Raw genomic sequence first — 22009 nt, 5'->3', positions numbered from 1 at the left:
TCATTGCTTGCGCAAAAGGTAGTGGAACATTGTCCACAAGCCCTGAAACACCTCGAGACGTTCCTGCGCGTCAAACAAGTCATACCATTTCGTTCGCCGAAGCTTGAGAACCTGCCAGGGCTGGTCAAGCGTGTGGGTCTCCGGGGGAAAGTCACTCTCGCCTGTTGTGAGTAGGTCCAGATACCGACGGTGGATTCGAAGGTGAAGAATGGCAACGTGGTGATTGATGGAGGAGAGCATGTAGATCTAGAACAGGATTAGCATGAGTTCGCGCCTGTCATTGGTGATCGAGCATACATCGTCGAATGGACTGTCCTTGTCTTTCCCAATCTGAATGTACCTCATCCGTTTGTCCCAAAGACTTGGCCCTGGCTGCACAATCTTCCACTTCTCGGCATTGCTAAGCTTCCGCCCGGAGCCCGCGCGACGGGATGCGAGGAATGGGTGCTCGTACTTAGAGCGCTTGCGGTCATTGCCATCCCTCACAGGCTGGTCCTCGTCATTGCTGTTGTCCTGCGTGTCCTGGGTCGCTCCACCCCATCGCGGTTTGGTTGCCCACCACTTGCCCTCACCGGCTTTCTCTTCGGTCGTCCCCTGCCTCGCGCGTTCCTGCGCGGCGAGAAGCATGGCACCGAGCTCCCGAAACAGGTCGCATACCTCACCAACGCCGGACCCTGGTGCGTCTTCAGGTCCTCGGAACGAGGTCTCCGGCCTGCATTGGGCAACAAAGACAGGGCCTTCCATGACACCGCTACGGGCCAATTGGCGGTCTTTGGGCGATCGGGCAGCCTGGAAAGACTGTCGGATGGGGAAGAGGATTTTCTTGACGGTGAGTCGCGGTGGCAGCATCGGGACAATTACTTGGCAACCAAATGGCCAGGCGGCCATCTCAGCCAGCGCTCGCACCGTCTCCTCCCGAACATCCTCTGGCATTTCCTGTCCGCTACCTATCCGGCGGCCGGTATATCTTTGAACGATCGCTTGCTGCCCCTCTTCCCGATCCGAAGACGTTCCGTCGACGGCCTGTGTCGTTGGTGGGTTGTCGACCTCCATTGGCGTAGTTGTTGAGTCCTGTATCTCTGACGGCTGCGGTTCGCCATCTGTCTGCATCTTGTCTTCGCCGGACGCTACTTCACGGGTGGCAGGGCGCTCGAAGTAATTGTCCAGGCTGGAATCCCACCACTGGGACATTCGCTCCAGCCCCGTCCAAAATTTCCTTGCATTAGCCACACGAACCCGCTGACGGCCCTCCTTGGGCGGTAATCGTGTAACTTCTCGGAAAGCATCATCATTGTCCAAGAGCAGTTCCTTCTTAAGAATCTCGAATCGGTCTGCCGCGGGGTATGGGTTACCATTGTCCATCAAAATCGGCTCGCCATCTTCAGTCTCATTACATATACGAGCTTCCCAAGGGAGCGGAGGAAAGAGTTTTGAGCCCTGGGGGACAATGCGATCTGCAGTAATGTTTGTTTCCATTCTGAGATTGAAGGCTTTCAACTTCTCTGTCGAGAGGTCCTGCGGCCGGCGGATTGACGCTAGAAGGTCGGATATCTCCCTCAGCGACGATTCCGATGTGTCGTCCGGGACATCTAACAGGTCATAGACTGGAAAGTCGATTTTTGTTGGAGGAGGCGGGGTCGTTTTTCTTGTTCAGGCGGCGACCCCATCGTGGGCAACCCTATGCGGCATTAGCACTATGGTCAATGCCAGTATTGACATGCCAGGAGAGTCTATGCATTCAAGCAATGCCGAAGCCCAAAGCCAGGGAGCTCAGGTTGTAGTGCTTGCTTGACACGCAGACATAGCAGCCATTGGTTTTGAGCATTGACGGCATCATTGTCATAGCGGCATTCATCGATGAAGTTTTTGTATCATAAGGTATACTTGTATATACCACCGATTTCTGTGTGACAACTAGTGAGGGGAAATCTTACCCAACCCACCGGTCCAACCGATCATCATACTGGTCAGGCTTGCGCTTGGTATTTCCTTTGAAGCGAACGTGCGGGTATCCAGCTCGAACAAGATAAGATTGTGTCCAATGTATTGAGAAGAGAAGAAAATGATCAGATGAAGAATCAATCACATGCTCCTCCGTATATGGGCAAATCGCGGGATATCGAACGGAAATGCGGCAGCTTCAATTGACCGACTAGAATTACCATGACCAAAAGCAATGATGGAATTCTTTCGCTGACGGTCGGTTCATTGACTGAAGTGGTTGATGTTGATGAGATTTACCACACAACACAAGTATAAGGGGAATTGCAAGAATGGTTTGTTGTCGAAGTTGGATTGTGGTTGCGGAGAGAGCGGAATTAGTAGCATGTCCAACGGGGCCAAGGATGTAAAAGGTACGAAAACAAGCCACTGTCAAGACTCAAGAGGGGAAAGTGATAATCTTCGTCCTTGGTGGGTCGAATTAACATCAGCATTAGTTCATGGTTTCGACCGTTATTCTCGTCCTTTCCTTATTATCACCATTCTCAAGTCTCATCAGTCCGGAAGCGAGAGAGCCATTAGTGTGACCAGTAGAGTAGGATGTAGTATATAATTCCTTTGAGGTAAGGTATCTAGACACTGAGAGGTACCAGGAGTACACTTGGAACCATCTCACGCGCTGTATAACAGTCACTCAGCCAGCAGACTCTGAGACGTCTAGTAGATACTACGCAATTGTATGTGACCATTCATAAACCCTATATATTGACCGCCTCTCCACATCAGGTTGCAAGTGCTCTTATGGCTTCCACCTGGAGATGTATCGACTGCCCCGCTTTGAGGGGCAGGAGCACACAGTGTTATTTATGCCTTGGAAGAATGATATTTTTGACATGTCCAAAGTAGTAGTTATGTAGAGTAATTAATGAGAACAACACGGTCTATGTTGCTTCACCGGCCACTCAGGGTACCTAGGTATGCTTGCTTCATACGAGTACGGACTACGGAGTACAAGCCAATGCATCGAAGCTGCCTGAGGCTGTCATATAGGATAATAGTCGGACCGCTGATTACATCACATGATGCATAAACAGAACTAAACCACATACAGACTAGTAGATGACTAATGTTTATGGCCCAATCAGGAAATATGTCATTTTCTCCGTGTAGGTAGAGTTTCCCCGGCTTCAACAAGTGAAACATCCATCGCTTGATAGATCAGGCTCGATGGATCGGCAGCAGGTGTTCTTGCTCATCATGTTCACCAATCTTAATGGGCTTCGGTCTAGTTCCTCGGTCTTCAGGAATAGGACCCCAACATGCTATCAAACCACTTCCCATCTGCAGCTGCTACCTCTCCCTTGAATCATGGTTAAATGAAGATACGAGTCTCCAGCGACTGGGCGTGTTGTGAGGGGTTGGGGAGGGGCCTCTCGCTTCCATCCCATGCGACAGACTAACGCCCTGCCAATTTATGATCGCAGTGATCAGTGCATAGTTCCTCATGGGATAATTAGGATTGGACGTGCTTGTTGGGCTCTGTCTCACTCAATCTCTTCCGGATGAATTTCCTCGAGTCAGGGACCACCTATCCCCTGCTTAGGTTCTTCTTCGATTGAACTCTGCCGTCTTGGGTACTACGAACTACTAATAACTAATAAGCCCTAGATCTCGGTTCCTCTCAACTCTATCCTTGTCGCTGTTCGCTCCCCATAAGCGCCCGGTCGATACCGAACACACGCGGTTGAGCTGAGAACGAACCCCCTTATTTCTTTAGGCTTTTGGCATTGCCTGTTGTTCTCCGTTTTTTCGTGAGTTCATAATATCAATCTACTCGGAATCGATATATATACTACGAAGTGGACCAGAATGCTACGCTGAACTTTCGTGTACCACCTGTGCTTCACCGTTGAATCTTGAAACAGCAGGGCACAACGCGAATGCAGCCCCTCCGAGCCCGGACTGCTATGACCAATGCGTTCGTCTCCTAGCACGGGGCATAGTGAAACGTCAGTCATGAAGATATAGCGCATTTACATTTCCTATACATTCCTTCCCTCGCTCTGGACTAGATTCCGACGGCCACTACACTGTTCTTTTGATTTGTTGACCTCTGGTCGCTGTTGGCATTCTACGCGCCGTGCCTTTTGTCATATTGGTCTTTATTCATCATTTCAGCACTATCGATTCATGCATGCCAGCAATTACCGCTCTTAGCCTTCCATTCTAGCAGAGCGACCGTCGCATCTGTCCAGCCTGTGGGCTTGGCGCAATGTCGATGTCCAGTCCTTCTATCATCTTATATCAGGGCTTGAGATGTACCAAAGTGCCCAGAAGTTCAATTGCAGCGGCAACATTGCCTGCCGTCGTGCCAGAGCCTACACCAATCCTGCCAGTCTCAGTACAAGACCCAGAACCCGTGACGACAACTCTACCATCCAGTACGGAAACCGCTGATGAAGTGTCGCTATCGTCTCTTATCGCCGTCACTCCTTCAGATACCCAATTAGCCCCCTCCCAACTACTTCCTCTATCTCAGAATCTCCACCAAATCCCGAGAGCAACACGGACACACACAAATCCATTCCATCTCCTACCTCTCATAATCAGACTTCTGGCCTCTCCTTGACTGATGGCCTCTCGTCGACTGGGCTGTCGACTACACCGTCGAGCTCCGAAGTCCTGACGACTCCTACGGCAGAGACCGGGTTTATGGTCGAGACACCCACATCGAATACAGTCACCGCAGCATTTCCTTCCGCGACGAACCGTTTGCAGAACTTTTCGGATCACGGGTCTGAAGACGTGCGCAACCGTCATACACTTCGTACGATTTTGGGCAGCATCTTTGGTACTGTGGGCTTGATCGCGATCATACTCCTCATGTGCTTTCTGATTTATCGTTATAGACGGCGAAAACCGCGCGACGGTCGAAGTTTCGGCGGGAGCGAGAAACTGCTGCGCGATGGTCGGCACTCTGCAGACTCCTGGGCAAGCTCGCACCATGCCTTTTTGTCCAGGACATCATCTCTTTCGGATGCTCCTTCTGCTCCGGACCATCATGTGACGGGTCCGAACATGGGTTATGCTCATGTCAGAAAAGGATCATCTCATCTCTCGGAGCCCAATCCAAACCCTTCAGACGTATCTCTTGACATGCGTGGCCGCATACACGACGCTATTAGTGGAACTCAAGTGCACTCGACACCAGGCGACAAACATTTTTGCCCCGAGGCTTCAACTCTCGCAGGGTCGCATTCGCCTTCATACGAGAAACCAATCTCGCCAGGCATCCAGATAAACCAGGACCAGCACTCCATTTACAGCAGTGAACGCAGTCTAGGGAGTACCATCATTCTCCCAGGGCGAAGTAGCTTTGGCAGCAGCGTGCAAAGAGCGAGCTATCCGATATCCATATCGGATCTCGGGCCACCTGGGCCCAATGATTCCGTGACAAGAGTCAGTACCCGGAGCGACCCGTTTGACCTGGAAGTCCCTCCAAACGCGATGCACAAGCGCAGCTCTGGCCCACTCCCCAGGGGTTGATTGGCGCAAGCACTCAAGCGCTCGAACCCCGGTCGACGCGATACGTGACATGAGACGCGAATGTTATCTACAGGACGAGCAGGGCTGCAGGGATTCTCTTGCTCTTGTACATCATCTTTAATTCTAGTAGGTATCATTTCAGAATAGTGTATTATCATGATGTAAATGTACGTCAGGTAAACTTAATATACGTTGTTAGCAGACACTCTGTATCAAAAATTCAGTTACTGCTACTTTATACTTCTTAAAAATCATGGGGCTCGAGGGGACCGTGACTCCTCCTTCCGGCGTTGTTTATATCAGACATCCTACACTTCGCTCCGCAGTGAACTATGAGTCCACCTCAAAGAAATATATATCCACCGCAACTCCAGGACCAACACAGCTCAACTTTCCAATAATGCAAATAACGAATCGAACATCCTCCTTCCATTCCATCCGATACAATAATTAAGTAAAAGTGACAAGCAACAGCTACAGATTTACACACCGCTGCAGGAAGGCAAGGGTTTTATAAGGCTATGCGGAAACGACGGAGACCTGATCACGTAGGTAGACAGAAAAAGGATCTGAGTAGTCGCGATATGGGATGCGGGATAATGCTACAAAGTGGATAACACCAACTTCATCTCAGACATCTGAAGAGTAAGGTAGTAGACCGAACCGGGAATCTGATATTCAGGTGACGTGACGACATTAGATAAACAGCTTTGATCGGACCGAGGTTGAACCGAGGGGTATGGGGAGAAGGGAATCAGGGACATCCGGACAGTCTTCTGGTCAGAATGGAGGGGAGCAGTCGGATGCGATATGATGATGGAGAGAGGAAGAGAACTCCGTAGAGCGGTGGTTAAAAAAGAGAAAAAAAAATTTCCAAGACTCATATCACACAAAAGCGCCATGCCATTTGTTTTCCTTTAAATGAAGAAAAAGAAAGCTTTGTTTTCCTTTTTGGTTTCTCTCTCTCATTCTTTGCTCTTTTTCCTTGGGAGAGAAAAAAGAGGAATAGCATTTTACTGCTTCCCGATCCCAGGTATCAAATATCTTGCAGGTTTCCCCTGATCAATTGTCCCGGACAGAGAATCAAACCACCGAGCCAGACCTGAGAGACATAAAACAAACATGGCCGACCTGATTCCCGTTGGCTATTGGATTTCCCCCCCAGTTCAACCTCCGCACCGCCAAAAAAAGTCAGATGGCTTTTTTGGTTTACTCCTGCTGCTCCTCGCCGGCCAGAGCGTTACGCTTGGCCTCGATACGCTCCTGTCGTCTCTCACGGAGGGCCTTGTTCTTGGCACGCTTGGCGTCCATCTCCTCCTTGAGCAGGCGCTCACGCGCTCTCTCAGCCTTGGCCTTCTGGATCTGTAAGAGTGAAAAAGCAGTGTGTCAGCCTCTTATCTGTATTCGCCTCGTCGCTATCCTTGCATCCCATTGATAACAACCACATGAATCGAGAGGAAGACTTACGTGCTCAATCAGAGCGCGCTTGTGCTTGAAGGTGTTACCCTTGCTCAGGTGGTAGAGCTCGTGGTAAAGGTGCTTGTCGATCTTGCCGGCGGCACGGTAGCGGACGAGGAGGCGACGGAGAACACGCATGCGGCGCATCCAGAGGAGCTGGCTGTAATACGCAGACATCCGTCAGTAAGGGCTCTTTGCTTCATTCTCTATCCCCCAGACGACTGGCAGGGAGTGTGGCAACCGATCGAAGATCCTCCTCAACCGTTGACAAAGGCAGAGTGTGCATACCTGGGCATACGAGCGTCCTTGGTACCCTTACGCTTACCCAGACCGCGGTGTCTGCCGATTCTGCGGGCAGCGTTGAGCTCACGGGCACGGGCGCGGGAGTGCATGGTGACGGGCTTGCGGATGATGAGGCCATCGCTGACGAGCTTGCGGATGGTCTGGCGGGAGTTGGCGTTGGAGATCTCATTCATCTCATTGGGATCGAGCCAAATCTTGCGCTTGCCGCAGCCCACCACGGAGGCGGCGAGGCGCTTCTGGGTGCGAAGGTTGACCCTGTAAAGCGAGAAATCACACGGTCAGCCTTTCTGTTGTTCAGAACCGGTCGAGGGGAGAGTCCCCAGCAGGAAGAGAAATTTCCCGAAAATGGGCCATTTCCAAGAGCTGATCGAGGAGGAAAATTCCATCAATTGACAGTATTTCCCCATGAAAGGAGAATATCGGATTATGGAGATGGAACTCACATCTTGATGTCGGCGTATCGACGGTCGTTGGCGGATGATGTTCGTTGCACTCGTCGACGGGTAGATTTCCCAGGTGAGGAGTTTGAGATACGGGCAGTTGATTAGCTAAGCGACTGTGCTGCTAAGCGAGAGGGTCCACCTTAGGGTTTGTGCCCTGGACGCTTGTCCTGACCGGGGAAGCGGATTGAGCCTCAACGTCACGCAGCCTATGATATGATGATATCTGACTGGAAAGATACCTGGAACATGCTATTCTGGATCGCATTGAAAAGGCCTCAAAGGCTTATTCGGTTTGATGACTTTTTTTTCGATTTCTTGTAATCGCACGTCCGGTGCGGGCTCTCCCATATAGATCACGTGACTCTCATCAGCATCGCTGTGAGTGAGGACTCCTTAAGCGAGGGTTCAACGAGAAAGAAAATCATCGTTCATATCATTCGCTACTTTTGTAATCTAGTCTGCTCTATACTATACACTCGAATGCAGAGGGTATAGATCTCGCTCATGCCAACGTTGCTTGAATGTAAACCGCGCTCAACTACTCATCGGCGAATGCGCCTTCCCCAAGATCGACCTTTCCGACGCTCCACAATTCCTTCTCATCCTCAGCTTCGTCATTGGATAGACCCAGTCCTCCCTGTCCACCTTCGGCCTCCTTCCGTTCTCTAGCCTGGCTGGCGAGACGTAGCGCAACTCGCTTGAAGTAGTCTGACATGCTCCGCTTAGGTCCAGGGGGAAGTTCAGCCCCGGGTCCAGCCATATACTTGTCGAAAACAGCACTTTCAGATTCCTCAACCGAGAAGAGTGACAGGAACGCAGCTTCAGCAGCGAGCTTGACGGGAATAATCACATCACGAACGCAGCTGAAGATCGGTGGTGCAAGCAGAGCCAGATGAGGCCGGGTCAGTTCGGGGTGAAGTCGGCTCACCGTTCGCAAGACCACCAAAGTGAGACGGCGAACATCGGGAGGAACGCCCGCCTGTATGCAGGGCGCTAGTGCTTCAAAGATGGCCTTGTTTGTCTCGAAATTGCGACTCTCATCCTCGATCAAAAGGAACTTTCCGGCAGCGAGGACGCTGTTCTCGGCAATGAAAGGCTGTCACAGAAGTCAGAACCACGAAGCGCTGAAAGGCCAGTGAGTAACTTACATCCTTGTTTGAGACGCCCTGACAAATGATCGATTGAGTCTCGGCAGCGTAATTCTCAGTCAGAGACGACGGTGAGTCAACCAGCAAGGCGTTCAGGCCTAGAATGGATGCGTGTGTCATATGGCTTGTGAGCACACGGTTCCTTGAATTACTATGTCAGCACTACTCCTAAAGTTGAACGGTATAGTAGGGTAGCCTTACTTGATCAGTGGGCTGGCGGTAGACGCGGGAAGGACCTTCACCAGCGCACCAAGCAATTTGGCATTCGTAATAGCAACACCATCTACTGAACAGTTAGCTCTGCAACGTTTGAATCTTGTCAGGCTTAAATCTCAACTTACCAGTCTGATCGCTGGCATCATCGTCAATGAGTGCAAGTATAGCATTCTTCGAAGCCTCGCTCATATTCGCGCCAGCTTTGCCGACGACTTCTTGTAACGCCTTCATCATCGCATTCTTGACGCCCATATCATCTGTCTTTGTACCCGTAATCAATTCTGGTCAAAGATTAGTATCAAGGCTGCTATCAAATTATCGCATAAACTAATTGACCTACCTGCAATGAGAGGATCCACCCTTGGGGTCAAGGTAATCAAGATTCCAAGACCCTTGGCAGCCCTGTTGCGCAGTGTCTCGCTGGTAGAATCGGCTAGACCTCGCGCAAACGTACGTTGCAGTTGTGGCAGGAATGGCTTGACTGCCATCGGGATCTTCTCAAGAAGCTTGTTAAGTGTGAAGAAGATGGCACCTAGTCCTGGTTAGTCCTATGAAAGATACAGAAAGCAAGAGAAAGCAAGCCTGGTATCGACCTACATTTGATATCCACTGAACGTTCAGAAACCACTCTGATCAAAGGACCAGTGATTTGAGTAACGAAAAGCTTTAGGGAGTTTGCATTGGTACGGTCGATGATATCGCCAATGGCCAGAGCTGCTTGCGTACGCTGTTCCACATTGCCGTTGAGAAGACCCTGCAAGAAGATTGGCAGAATGGCAGTGATACCCTTCGGCAAGCTGAAACCTGGCAGATCGGCTCCAGGCACACCCACTTGTCGTAGGACCTGGCGTGTTGGAATAGTGAGGACCTCCATTTCCTCTTTGCGCATGTGAGACGTGAGCCCACTGAGTGCTGTCCAAGCTGCCTTGACAACTTCCTTATCGCTGTCGTCGAAGGAAATGAGCAGGACACGAATCAGATCCTGGTAGTACCTGGAGTAGTCAATCTCGGCTTCAGAGAAGAACTTGTTAAGATGGAGCGCAGCGCTGGCGCGGCGTCTGTGGTCATCGTGTTTCAGAAGAGTCATCATGACGTTCATCATGACATTCAGACCATCGAACTCGTCCACAGATACCAAGACGGCATCGAAGGCGCTGTTCAGTTCTTCCCGATGCTCCTCGTCCGTAGTGGAAAGGATGTTGTCCATCAAGGAGTTGAGAATCGCGGGCAATCTGCGCGTCAAGGCCGAACCTGCTACCTCAGCCAAGGAAGCGATGGCCCTAGCATTGAAGGCGGAGATGGGTGAAGTGATCAGCGTCGGGATCAGGTTGGGTAAAATGATGTTAGCCCTTGTTTGCTCGGTAAGGAGCGTCAGTAGTGCTGACAGCGCTTGCTCAGCATCCTCGTTGTTTCTCAAAAGCATCAGGAGATGGGGCAAGACCTGGTCAACAGCCTTCTTGCCCAGAATCTGCTGCAGTGCATCGAAAGCTTCTGCTGCCGCTTCACGGACATCTTCGTCGCTATCGACAAGGGCAACCCGAACGGTCGAGATGAGGATCTTTTCGTAGTCCTCCAGGGCTTCAGGAGACGCAGAGGTAATGAGCTCTCTCAGGGCAATGCAGATACCTTGCTTGACATCCACATCGGGTGACGTACGGAGGCCTTCCTCGAGAGATGGCAGCAAAGTAGCGAGCACAGACTCGCCAGCCTTCTTGATAAGGTCTCCAAGAGCATTGCTGGCGATAACCTTGTGCTCCATGTTTGATGAACCAAGACGCCGAATGATAAACTGCGACAAAGTAGGCACCATCTCCTTGAGCGTTCTGGGTGAAGCGACAAGCGACTTCCAAACAGCCATCGCTGCGCTCTTGACAAGACCAGAAGTATCGCAGCGACAAATGAACAGAGCGGACAAGACCTTGTTTCTCCTCTCCTCGCCGAGAACCTCGAGCAACGACTGTCCGGCTTGAGCAGCCTCTTCCTCTTCCTCTTCCGCATCTGCCTTGGCTGTGATACCGGTGAGGCTGAAGAGCAGGTCACCCACCAGTTCAACAGAGCTCAATCTGATACGGTAGCTATCGTCCGCAAGACCGCGTTCAAGTTCAGGAAGAAGCAAGTCGATAGCCTTGGAAGAGAAGTTCTTGACCAGCAGGCGACCAGCCTTGAGAGACGTCTCCCGAATGGAGTCGACGTCATCTGCCAATCCTGCGAGAATGGGAGGAATGATCTTGCTAAGATATGGCGCAAAACTGTTTCCAAAGCAGGCAGGCAGGAAAATAAAGAGCGTCATAAAGCCTTCCCGAACAGCTGGCTTGGAGCTTGAGACATTCTGCAAGATTGTTGGCAGTGTCTCCTCCAGTCTTGTCGTTCCCAGACCCGCCAGAACCTCCGCAAGAGCCTGTGCGGATCCCAAACGATCGCCGGCGCCAGTATCCGACTTGAGCGTAGACATGAGGTTGGGAATGAGATCGGGCAGTGCATCCTCTCCAAGCTTCTCAATAAGTGAGCCAAGAGCTTTGGAGGCGGTGGCACGAGTAGTAGGCACTGGATCGACAATGGCCAACTGCAATCCAGAAACGATAATGGGCAGGTGAGAGATAAGATCCTTCCGCTCCGTAAGGTGAGCCAAGCTGCCAATGATCTGTGCGGACTTCCTCTTGGTATTTGATCTGTCGCCAAGACCGCGCTCAAGGATACGGACAACAAGCGCCAAAGAGGGAGCATCCAAATAATGAACGAAAGAGACCTTGATAAGTGCATCCAGAGCCTCATCTGTGTATTTGGTCGGATCACTCAGGGCCTTGAGAAGGACATTGACCAAGCCCTTCACTTCCGGGTTGCTGATGACCTCACCGAATCGCTGCAGACTGCGATTTGCGGCGTTGCGCACCTCCTTGTGAGTATCATTAAGCACCACGGTAAGTGGAGGGATGATGTCGGGCAAGCTTGCTGCCAGTTGCTGGGGGTCGAGATAAGCCATTGCTCCAAGGAGATCACAGGCTCCCTTTTGACTGCGCCATTGCGTGTCGTCAAGACCATCGAGGAGAGTAGGGAGAATCTTCTTCACACCGTAGGAGCTGAGATTGGAGAAGCAAGCCTTTGCTGCGTCGAGGCAAGCATCGCGAACGTCGATGCTAGGGTCACCAAAGCCGGCAAGGAGCTGCGGCACGATCTGAATGACATATGGTTCAAATGTGCGCCCGAGGATGGTGGCGAAGAGTTCGAATGCTAACAGAGCACCCAGTCGCTGATGTGCCTCTTTCTTATTCTCAGTGGCGTCCTTCAGGTGAGACATGACCTGGTACTCCCGCAGAGTGAAGATGCCCCTTCCACGAACAATACCAGCCAGACCGTAAGCTGCGCCACGCTGGGTAGCATAATTCTTGGTCTGCAACAGTTGATCCAGCATCACTTGTACATACTCTCCACTCTTTGGCCCGCAGAGACGAATGAGTGGCGGAAGGCATCCCGAGACGGCGGATTGTACAGATTCCGACGGAGTCGGGAGTGTCGCCAGAAGTCGCTTGATCACTGTTTGCAACCGCGGATCGTCCGACTTGAGATGCTGAGCCAGAGAACCGTAGAGAACAACCACTGCTTCATTGAGAAGATCGGATGTCTCGCTTCCTTTGTCTGAAGTTTCCAGAGTGGTTTCCAGTATTTCCATCAACTCCTCAACCCGCTGCTGGCCGCGCGACGCGACGACGGATCTACCGCTGTCAGCCATTTGGGATCTCACCACAGAGTTTCTGTCGATCAAGGGGCCTCTTTCAATCAGGAACCGAAGGAACGAAACAATCTGATCGCCTTCGAAACTATTTGTCATCGCACCAAAAGCGAGCGCAATGCCACTGCGGCATTCCCAGTGGTCAGTCGTATCCACCTTGAGCGGCATTCCGTACTTGTCCTTCGCGGGCTGTTTGGGCTTCACTTCCTCCTCATACATCGACTGCAATTGCTGGACAATGGCCCCGAAAACCGACGGATTGAGCTCCACTGCATGGCCCAACGCGCGGGCAGCAGCGCCTCGGAGTTGGGAGTCCTTGGAAGAGAGGTATGGAATGATTTTCCCGTAGGAAGTCTCGTCGACCTCCAAGGCATTTTCTTCCCAGATATTTTCAGCAATTTCCGCGTTCTCCTCCACCTGATCGTGACAGCCCAACCAGATGTGCTCGGAAAAGTCGAGATCAGTCAGATCAATTTCAGACTCAATAGCCTGGAGGACCGAGGTTCGGACGGATGTATCTGGAATGATGGTGCCTTGTAGGAGAACATTAAGCTCCTCATTGGTGATGTTGGACGAAATGCATCTACAGAAATCAAAGAGAGTATCCTTGATCAACTTGTAGTGCTGGGTAAACTTCTGCATGGCAGTAAGCAGGTGATTCAGGACCTCAACGCGTGGAAGACGGTTGTCAGTGACTGTACATGAAGTGTTAGCGATTCTCAGTCCCAATCATGCTCCTTGAGAGATGTCAGAACTCACATGAGCCGGAGTGGAATGACACGAACTCCAGCGCCAGAAGCAACTGCTCTCCTTCTTCTTCCCCTTTGACTTCTTCGATGCCATTGCGGCTCAGAACCATGAATATCAAGGGAAGTATATATGCCAAGGACGTCATGTCGAATGGGCGCTGCTCAGAAGCAAAACGAAGGCGATAAAGAATTCTTGTAACAAGCCCTGTAACACGGTCAATAGATGCCTGAACTGCTAATGATATGTGAAAACTCACCACCGAGTGGCTCGGCTTCCATCTCAGGCGGCAGATGGGACCTGCCAATTGCTCGTAGTGTCGCAACACCAACGAAGGGGCGAAGAGGACCTAGGCGCGAGGAGACTTTCTCAGCGCATTTTACGTACGCTTTGGAAACGACGTCACCCGCGAACAAGCCCACGCCAGCTCGGGCCAGAGACAGCAACGAGCTTACAGCCGGGTTGATCCATCCATCAGCATCAACGGCGGGCCCGCTCGCAAGCCCCTGAATAATGCCGGCGCCTCTTTCGACTCTCTTCACTTCCTGTAGGACCTCCTCACGGATCTTAGATTCCTTGGCAAGTTGAGCTTTGACCTTCGCTTGTTCATCCGCGCTAAGCTTCTTCTGCGTTTGACCTTTCTTCTGAGCTAATTGCGCCCGCAGCTCTTCTTCCCATTTGAGGGTGTCGTAGTCTTTGGTGTTCTTGTCGAATGTTGGCTGCTTCGACTTGGTGTTGAGGACATCAACGAACATGGTCCCCTCTGGGGTGCGGGCAATGGCTGCATCGGTTGGTGTGAACCTAGAAAGACGCGATGCATCCAAATCGTCTCTGATCTGCCGAATCAGGCGAGGGACCATAGTGTCTCGTGCGACAAATGCCAGGTCCCCTGCAGCATTCCAGATAGCTGCATCAATCCCAGGGACTTTCGATTGGATGGGGTCCTGCGCCAAATTAGCATGCCGTTTTCTATTCTGGATTGACAACTGAAGACCAACCTCATGCACCTGCGTCAATTGCTTCATAAAATCATCCGGATATTCACGAACAAGAACACCAGGATCTGTGCCAGTCCTTAAGCACAGTGCGATCCATGAAATACTGGGAATCAGTTCTGGCCTGCAAAGTACAAGAAGCTGAACGAGTTGATGCTTCAGATCAGATCGAATCTTATCGGACTGTATATCGGCGGCAGAAGGACAGATGGCCTTCGCGACGAGGTGAAGGAGCTTCTCGCTCGCCGGTCCTGCAGACAATGCAGCAGACTCTTTCTCCGCCGTTCTCAAGGCGAGAATCCACGTCCACAGAGCTTCAGTGACCACCCGACCCATCAGTTCCGACCTTCGCAGATAAATTCCCATAAGCGCGTGAGCAGCTTCCTCACGCAAATTCGCGCGAAGTCCGGGAGCCGTGACAGCGTAAATGAATGCCTGAGCCCATGCAACCTTGGCTGCATCTTCGGTGCTCTCGAACTTGGATCCAGACGAGACAGCCACAAGGGCGCGAACCATCCACTGGATCTCTGCAGGAGACGTCAATTTGGTATAAGCCTTAGGGTTCAGGAGAAAAGAAGGTTTTGGGCTGAGGAGCATCGACTGTGCCACAGTGGTTTCCCAGTCCGCCTTATCTAAGCCCTGGGCTGTAGATACCCTTTCGTAGAGGGCAAGGTATACAAATGCTGCGGATAAAGAGCCATTCTGAGCTGAAGGTAGAGGATTTGAAGTTACCTCCTTGAACAAATCCTTCATCTTGTCGAGGAACTTGGTGACAAATGGTCCAACCTCGGAGGTTGCCAGTGTTGGTGCTTCAATACGCCAGAAGACGTCTCCAACAATCAGTTGCCAAAGCTTCCTAAACGGGATACGCTTATCTGCAATTCCTTTGACGACGGCATTGATGACATCGTCACTAACTTTCACCTTGGATTGAAGGAGGAAAGTGAGGTGCTTGCAGAGGGCCTTGATTTCTTGTTCCAATGCTACTTCGTTAGATTCCCGCGAGAAGACAGGAGCAAACCCTTGCACTATGTCTTTGGAGACATTCTCACTAGGTAGGATAGCGCAGACCGCTTGAGCATACACAGCACGATGCTCCGGGCTAGTGATCTTCTGGGTCTTGAGGGCCCGATGATCTCACCAGCGATCTTGACAAGCCAATCCTCATTTTTAGACTTTGAGAGAATGGACTCAAGAGAATGCACAGCACCTTGCCTAATAGTCGCATTGTTTGATTTCATGCTGGAGAGAAGGTGCTTCAGGAGCCGAGAGAACAGAATCTCGGACAGGTCAAAGTCCACGGGTAGAGAAGAGCATAGTGAAGGCACCAATCCACCCAATACCACCTCCGGAGCACGCAAGAGCGATTTCTCAAGAGGAGGTACTAGCTCCGATGTGAAGTCCTCATAGGTAATAAAAGAGGCGAAGAAGTCAGACAAGCCACTTGCGATGTGGTTTGGCACTGCAGCTTTTGAGCCGATCAATTCTTTGACGTAGTATGCGAGAATCAATTTCTTCTCTTTCTCCAGGACAGCCTTGCTGTTCGGTAGGCGGGCACATACACCAGAAATGACACCGAGGAAGGGCGCATTCTTCTGCCCCGCCGCCGAGTCACCAGTCAACCGAGCGACTGACTGGCGGACAGCATCTTCGCCCCAATTGTCTGACGAGAAAACGGCGCGCAGAGCCCGTCTCGTAACAGTAAGGGCAGACTGTTTCACTGTAGGTCTGGGACGAGCGGCAAGACAGGTTTCGAGAGCCTTTGCATCCACAGCGACAATGTCCAGGACGATCGAGAGAGGGGTGTCTGGGTCATTTTTCAATATCTGCAGCAGAAGGGAGCACCATTCCAGCAGGACAAACGCAGAAGATGGAGCCAATCCGGGTTTAGAAGCCTCTGCGAGCAGATTCTGGGTGAGGTATTTCAAATCTTCGGTCGGAAGGGGCGCCTTGAGGATCGTACGCAGACATTGCTGGACGGCTTGCCGAGAAGGGCGATCGACGTAGAGCGGATAGGTTGTAAAAAGGAGTCCTATAAGAGACTGACGGATTTCTTGTGGTATTTCAGAGCCTAAAAGTCGAAAAAGAACAGAGCGCGTGAGCAATGTCCATGCTGAAGGGCTGACTCGGAGGGGTGAGCAACAACCAACTTACCAATTCTATCGCGGAGCTCCTGGAGAGCACGAGTTCTGCGAGTAGTCGAGCTCGAAAAGAGAGCGTCTCGCAGGCTCTCCAGGTCTCCTGATTTCACCTGTTCCCATGGAAAGTCGTCCATGTTAGGTGGACTGGAGCATGTCGGCGTTCGCTAGAAGCCTTCCCGCAATGCTGTCATAAGAGTTTTCGACGTTGTGGGGGAGGAGCTCCGTCAACCGCAGCCGACATCATCGGCCCTCTCTCGCGCCCATGGAGACTTTTTCATCATTCAACGCTCGCATTCACACTCTAAAAACCCTACGGGCCCAAGAACCTCCGTAGATATCCCAAATCCAATTTTCGTGCGGCTCGTGGGGTTGAATCGGTCTTAATTGCGCCTCGGTTGTGACCCCTCTGAGCGAGGCAGACCTTGGTCTTGAGTCATGCCCCCCAACAACAAACGAAAGAAGAAACCTGCCTCGAATCCCGCCAGGGGCTTCGCGACCGTTTCTGTACCCTCGAAACCAAAGTCAGTGGACTCAACGACCCCTGCATCGACCGTTGATTCCCGATCAGTCACTGAGAGTGACCGACCAACACCGGCAGAACCGAGCCAGCCACCGTCCGAGAAGCGAGAGCCTTCCTCCCTACAGAACTACTCGCCGGAGGAACTTGAGAAACATTTGGAGAACGCAGAGTTGCAGCTGCTGGTTGAAAAGCTTGCTGCCAAATGCAAGAACGATGCCGCCCGCCAAGTCACAAAGCTTGAAACCGAGCGGAGGGTCTTGCGGCAACAGGCTGTATCTCTGAATCTTTTGGAGTGGCTTCCTAAAGAAGTGCAGGAATTGATTCTCAGCCTTGCCGAAGCAGAAGAACGCGAAATCAGCCCTCCGTCTAGCTTGAAGAAGTCAAGCTCTGAGGAAGATCTGTACATGAGACTTTGGACGTTGCGGGAGACGCTCATGAAACTTGGGTTCCCGGAAGCGAAAGTTGAGGAGGCCTTGAAACATGTGCTGCTCTACTTGCCTGGTACGTCTACAAGTTCTAATAGAGATGTGGTCCCGAACCTGGATGAGTCTTTGGACTGGCTTGCCATGCACTGCCTTCCCGCGGAACTACCATCTTATACACAGTCGAGCGCTCAGACACGCAATGAGTCGGAACGACTCGTTTCTTTTATCTCTGGTAAAATTTAAGCCGTGACCATCTACGGAGTGCAAGAGGCTAACGCCCAATAGAGAGCCAACCGTCAGAATCTTCGCCGTCAAAGGCAACGAACGTTGACAACAAGCCGAAGAAGTCAAGGAATGTAAAGATGATCACTCCTATCGCCTCAAGTCCCTACGACTCTGATAGCTCACTTGACCCTGACACGTTGCTCCCAAAATTCCTGGAATTGCAGACGAAGCTGTACGACCTGCGACCAGAATTGTTCGATCAGCCAAAGAAGGGCAAAAAATCTGGTCGTGAGCAGGCAAATGTCACCACAGAGGATCCCCAAGTTGCGAGACTCCAGCGTAAACTTGCGAGCATTGAGAATGACGTGTTGTTTGACCGCGACGAGGCCCAGTACCGGTGGAGGGAGAAGCTTGATGACCTGAGAAGGGAAGCAGCATTTTCCAGACGTGTTGCTCGCGACGGAGGAAATGGTACGCCTGTGGAATCTGAGGTCAGGAAGCCTGACGGGGCGTCGACTGAGGCGGAGAGTGGTGCCGGGCCCATGGACGATAACGGAGATACAGCTGATCTTCTTGGAGATATGTTCGAGACTGAAGAGCCAATCTTGGAGACTGGTATCATTACAGAAGAGCTCAAAAAGGCTTCTGTTACGATGCGGGACTTCGGTAAATGGACCGGGCTTAGTCCTCGACGGGTCCTGGAAGAGACGTGCAAGTCCAGGTATGAACCTGTAGGCACTCCTTTTGCGGTAGACCAGAAAGCTCATGGCGCTTTAGGGATACCGGATGTACGATTACTTATAAAGACCTCTCGCCCTCATCACATACGAATCGAAAGGCCGTTGAAGTCAGGTGGTCGAAACCTCAAGACGTGCCTTTTCCCTTGGAAGTGGATATGGTCACACATAAATCGAACTCTTACACGACGTTTGTATCAATGGAGTCGGTCGCTACATCGACCTCTCAACAGGCAGAGGCTTTTGTGTCTACTATAGCTCTTTTCATTCTATTCCCGCAAAACTCGAAAGAAGGAAAAGCCTATCTGCGACTGCCGGCCGTCTGGCGGGATCTGTGGACTGAGTTGGCAGACGTCAAAAAGCTTCAGGAGGAGGAAGGTGACAAAAAGATTGTCAAGGGCCTTAGGACGCTGATTCAAGAGAACCAAGGTACCTTTGAAGACGATGTTGTATTGTCGGATAATTTCCGGCGGAGGAATGGCGCAGCTGGCAAAGCAGAGTCTCCCGGGAGGGTCGGCTCCAGAGTCCAGGAGTCTGATGAGCAGTTGAAGAGAATATGGGCGGAGAAATCCTCCACACCATCCTTCCAACACATGGCTCAGGGACGGATGAACCTGCCGATCTGGGAGTTCAAGGACGAAATTCTCAACACGCTCGACACGCATCGTGCCCTTATCATCTGCAGTGAGACAGGAAGCGGAAAAAGCACGCAGATACCTTCGTTCATCCTTGAGCATGAGTTGAAACAAGGTCGTCCTTGCAAGATCTATGTGACGGAGCCTAGGAGGATCTCTGCTATATCCCTGGCGCGCAGAGTCAGTGAGGAGCTTGGGGAGAGTAAGGCAGACGTTGGGACTGCCAGGTCTCTGATTGGTTTTGCTGTTAGGCTAGAAAGCAAAGTCAGCCAATCCACGAGACTGGTATTTGCGTATGTATCATGCCCTGAGTTTCAGAAGTCATACTGATCTGATGCAGTACAACCGGAGTGGTAGTACGGATGTTGGAGCGTCCCGACGACTTCCAGGACATTACTCATGTTGTTCTTGACGAGGTTCATGAACGGACCATTGACAGTGATTTCCTTCTGATTGTGCTTCGGCGACTAATGCAGAAACGGCCAGACCTGAAGTTGATACTGATGTCGGCTACTCTCGAGGCTCAACGTTTCTCTTCATACCTCGGTGGCGTTCCTGTGCTGAATATACCTGGACGGACCTTTCCTGTCGAGATGAAGTTCTTGGAGGATGCGATCGAGCTGACCAACTATCGCCTGCTAGAAAACGAGGCGAATACTGTGTTTGATGAAGATGTGGACGATACGCCGTCAGACAACGGGGAAGGCGACCCAGCTAGTGGCCTGCCAGCCACTCTTGAAGGGTATTCCAAGCAAACTCGCGAAACAGTACTCAGTTTCGACGAGTACCGTCTCGACTACCAGCTCATCAAAAAATTGCTAGTGAAACTCGCGTCGGCACCAGAGATGGCACCCTACAGCCGAGCCATCCTGGTGTTCATGCCTGGCATGGCGGAGATTCGTCGTCTGAATGATGAGATTCTTTCAGATCCAATCTTCCAAACAGGCTGGATTGTACATGCACTTCACTCTTCCATTGCCAGCGAAGACCAGGAAAAGGCGTTTGTTGTGCCTCCCGAGGGCATGAGAAAAATTGTCATTGCCACAAACATTGCAGAAACAGGTATGTTTGCAACGCTGCCACGATTATCAGATGCTGACTTCTCAGGTATCACCATCCCGGATATCACAGCAGTCATCGACGCTGGCAAGGAAAAGACGATGCGGTGGGTATCATGCAGCAATTTTCATGCAAGTCCCTGCTGACACATTCCAGGTTTGATGAGAGACGACAGCTTTCAAGGCTCGTGGAGGCCTTTATCTCGCGTGCTAATGCAAAGCAACGCCGAGGAAGAGCCGGACGAGTGCAGAGCGGTATCTGTTTCCACTTGTTCACCAAGCATCGACATGATAGACTGGTATGTCCAAAATCCTGTCATAGTCCTTTCATACTAACAACCACACAGCTCGCAGAGCAGCAGACACCAGAGATGCTTCGGCTATCCTTGCAAGATCTTGTACTGCGTGTCAAGATCTGTAAACTCGGCGAAGTGGAGCAGACTCTCCTCGAGGCATTGGATCCACCATCGTCCAAGAACATACGCCGTGCGATTGACTCGCTGAAAGAAGTCAAAGCTCTCACCAACTCGGAGAGCTTGACACCTCTGGGCATGCAACTTGCCAAAATGCCCCTGGATGTCTTCCTCGGAAAGTTGATCATCCACGGCGTGTTCTTCAAGTGCCTAGACGCTTGCCTTAGCATTGCCGCCATTCTCTCATCCAAATCGCCGTTTGTCAATACTATGGGGTCCAACAACCAGAAGGATCTTGCGAGGCTCTCATTCAAGAAGGGTAGGTAAATTATTGATCAAGCGAGGTCTATGCTAATGTTAGTCCAGGCGATTCCGACCTCCTGACCGTGTACAATGCGTACTGCGCCTGGAAGCGCACGAGAAGTACACCGGGGGCCAACGAATATGCCTTTTGCCGGAAGAACTTTCTCAGTTCGCAGACGCTTTTGAACATCGAAGACATCAAGATGCAGCTCATAGTCTCCCTTGCAGATGCAGGGCTTCTAACCTTGGATCCGACCCAAAAGACTATGCTGAACAGGTATTCCCCACACCTACCCTATATCTATTTATCTTAAAACTCACACCACGCAGGGCGCGATCAGGCGGCCGCCAACGGCAATTCTTCACCATCCCCGAGGAGTACGACACAAACAGCGGCAACGACGTCGTCGTCAACTCGGTCATCGCCTGGAGCTTCTATCCGAAACTGCTCACCCGCGAAGGCAAGGGCTGGCGCAACGTCGCCAATAACCAGTCCGTCACACTGCACCCGACCTCCGTCAACAAACACGCCGACACCTCCCTGAAATGGCTCTCCTACTACCACATCATGCAGGCCCGCAACCGGAACTACAACGCATTTGAGACAAACGCCGTCGATGACTTTGCCATTGCACTGCTGTGCGGAGAGGCCGAATTCAAGGTACGTAGTCACTACAACCTTCCTTCCCCTTTGCAGACATGCAAAAGCGAACAATTCTGACTAACTGGTGCAGATGTACTCTGGAGTTGTCTCCATCGACGCAAACCGCATCCGCTTCGCGGTCCGCGACTGGAAGGCCATGCTCGCGCTGAAGATCCTCAGTGCGCGGATCCGGGAGATTCTCGCGGGCACGGTCCGCGACCCGCAGAAGGTGCTGTCGTATAAACAACAGCAATGGGTCGGGATCTGGCAGCAGATTTTCTCGCAGGCGGGGAAACGGATGGCCGAGAAGCGTTTATCACTGATTTCCTAGTAAAATAAATGGTTATGGACGATATGATTACAAGCTGGCTGGCTAGAATAGAAT

General features: G+C 51.5%; 6 protein-coding genes across 6 annotated transcripts; 2 read left to right on the top strand and 4 right to left on the bottom strand.

The window, feature by feature from the left end:
* On the bottom strand, window positions 1-1476 carry P174DRAFT_416353 (uncharacterized protein; the record flags this gene model as incomplete). Its single annotated transcript, XM_024824490.1, has 2 exons — window positions 1-246; window positions 298-1476. 2 exons carry the CDS (start codon window positions 1474-1476, stop codon window positions 1-3), a joined length of 1425 nt encoding a protein of 474 aa, XP_024687220.1.
* Window positions 1477-4213: 2737 nt separating this feature from the next.
* Window positions 4214-5634, top strand: P174DRAFT_508855 (uncharacterized protein; the record flags this gene model as incomplete). Its single annotated transcript, XM_024831496.1, has 2 exons — window positions 4214-4413; window positions 4452-5634. 2 exons carry the CDS (start codon window positions 4214-4216, stop codon window positions 5485-5487), a joined length of 1236 nt encoding a protein of 411 aa, XP_024687219.1. The 3' UTR covers window positions 5488-5634.
* A 93-nt stretch (window positions 5635-5727) lies between these two features.
* P174DRAFT_437043 (uncharacterized protein) lies at window positions 5728-6454 on the bottom strand. The gene has a single exon (XM_024826185.1). It carries the CDS (start codon window positions 6249-6251, stop codon window positions 6090-6092), a length of 162 nt encoding a protein of 53 aa, XP_024687218.1. The 5' UTR covers window positions 6252-6454; the 3' UTR covers window positions 5728-6089.
* A 4-nt stretch (window positions 6455-6458) lies between these two features.
* Window positions 6459-7744, bottom strand: P174DRAFT_437042 (60S ribosomal protein eL19). The gene is made up of 3 exons (XM_024826184.1): window positions 7234-7744; window positions 6955-7105; window positions 6459-6849 (listed from the first exon to the last, which is right to left on the bottom strand). The coding sequence occupies exons 1-3, from the start codon at window positions 7419-7421 to the stop codon at window positions 6697-6699; spliced, it is 492 nt and encodes a 163-aa protein (XP_024687217.1). The 5' UTR covers window positions 7422-7744; the 3' UTR covers window positions 6459-6696.
* A 368-nt stretch (window positions 7745-8112) lies between these two features.
* P174DRAFT_508854 (putative translational activator) lies at window positions 8113-16939 on the bottom strand. Its single transcript, XM_024831495.1, has 11 exons — window positions 16679-16939; window positions 15679-16595; window positions 14528-15643; window positions 13789-14473; window positions 13542-13736; window positions 9653-13477; window positions 9396-9587; window positions 9181-9336; window positions 9041-9122; window positions 8840-8981; window positions 8113-8787 (listed from the first exon to the last, which is right to left on the bottom strand). The coding sequence occupies exons 1-11, from the start codon at window positions 16797-16799 to the stop codon at window positions 8230-8232; spliced, it is 7989 nt and encodes a 2662-aa protein (XP_024687216.1). The 5' UTR covers window positions 16800-16939; the 3' UTR covers window positions 8113-8229.
* Window positions 16740-21996, top strand: P174DRAFT_500256 (putative ATP dependent RNA helicase). Its single transcript, XM_024830956.1, has 9 exons — window positions 16740-17842; window positions 17896-18556; window positions 18613-19500; window positions 19548-20372; window positions 20423-20564; window positions 20613-20997; window positions 21045-21258; window positions 21312-21642; window positions 21716-21996. The coding sequence occupies exons 1-9, from the start codon at window positions 17101-17103 to the stop codon at window positions 21953-21955; spliced, it is 4428 nt and encodes a 1475-aa protein (XP_024687215.1). The 5' UTR covers window positions 16740-17100; the 3' UTR covers window positions 21956-21996.
* Window positions 21997-22009: the final 13 nt, after the last annotated feature.

Source organism: Aspergillus novofumigatus, assembly GCF_002847465.1.
Source record: "Aspergillus novofumigatus IBT 16806 chromosome Unknown P174scaffold_1, whole genome shotgun sequence".
In the NCBI taxonomy this organism is placed as follows: Eukaryota; Fungi; Ascomycota; class Eurotiomycetes; order Eurotiales; family Aspergillaceae; genus Aspergillus; species Aspergillus novofumigatus.
Note: the sequence above shows the minus strand (reverse complement) of the source record. Positions and strands in the feature narration are given on the sequence as shown.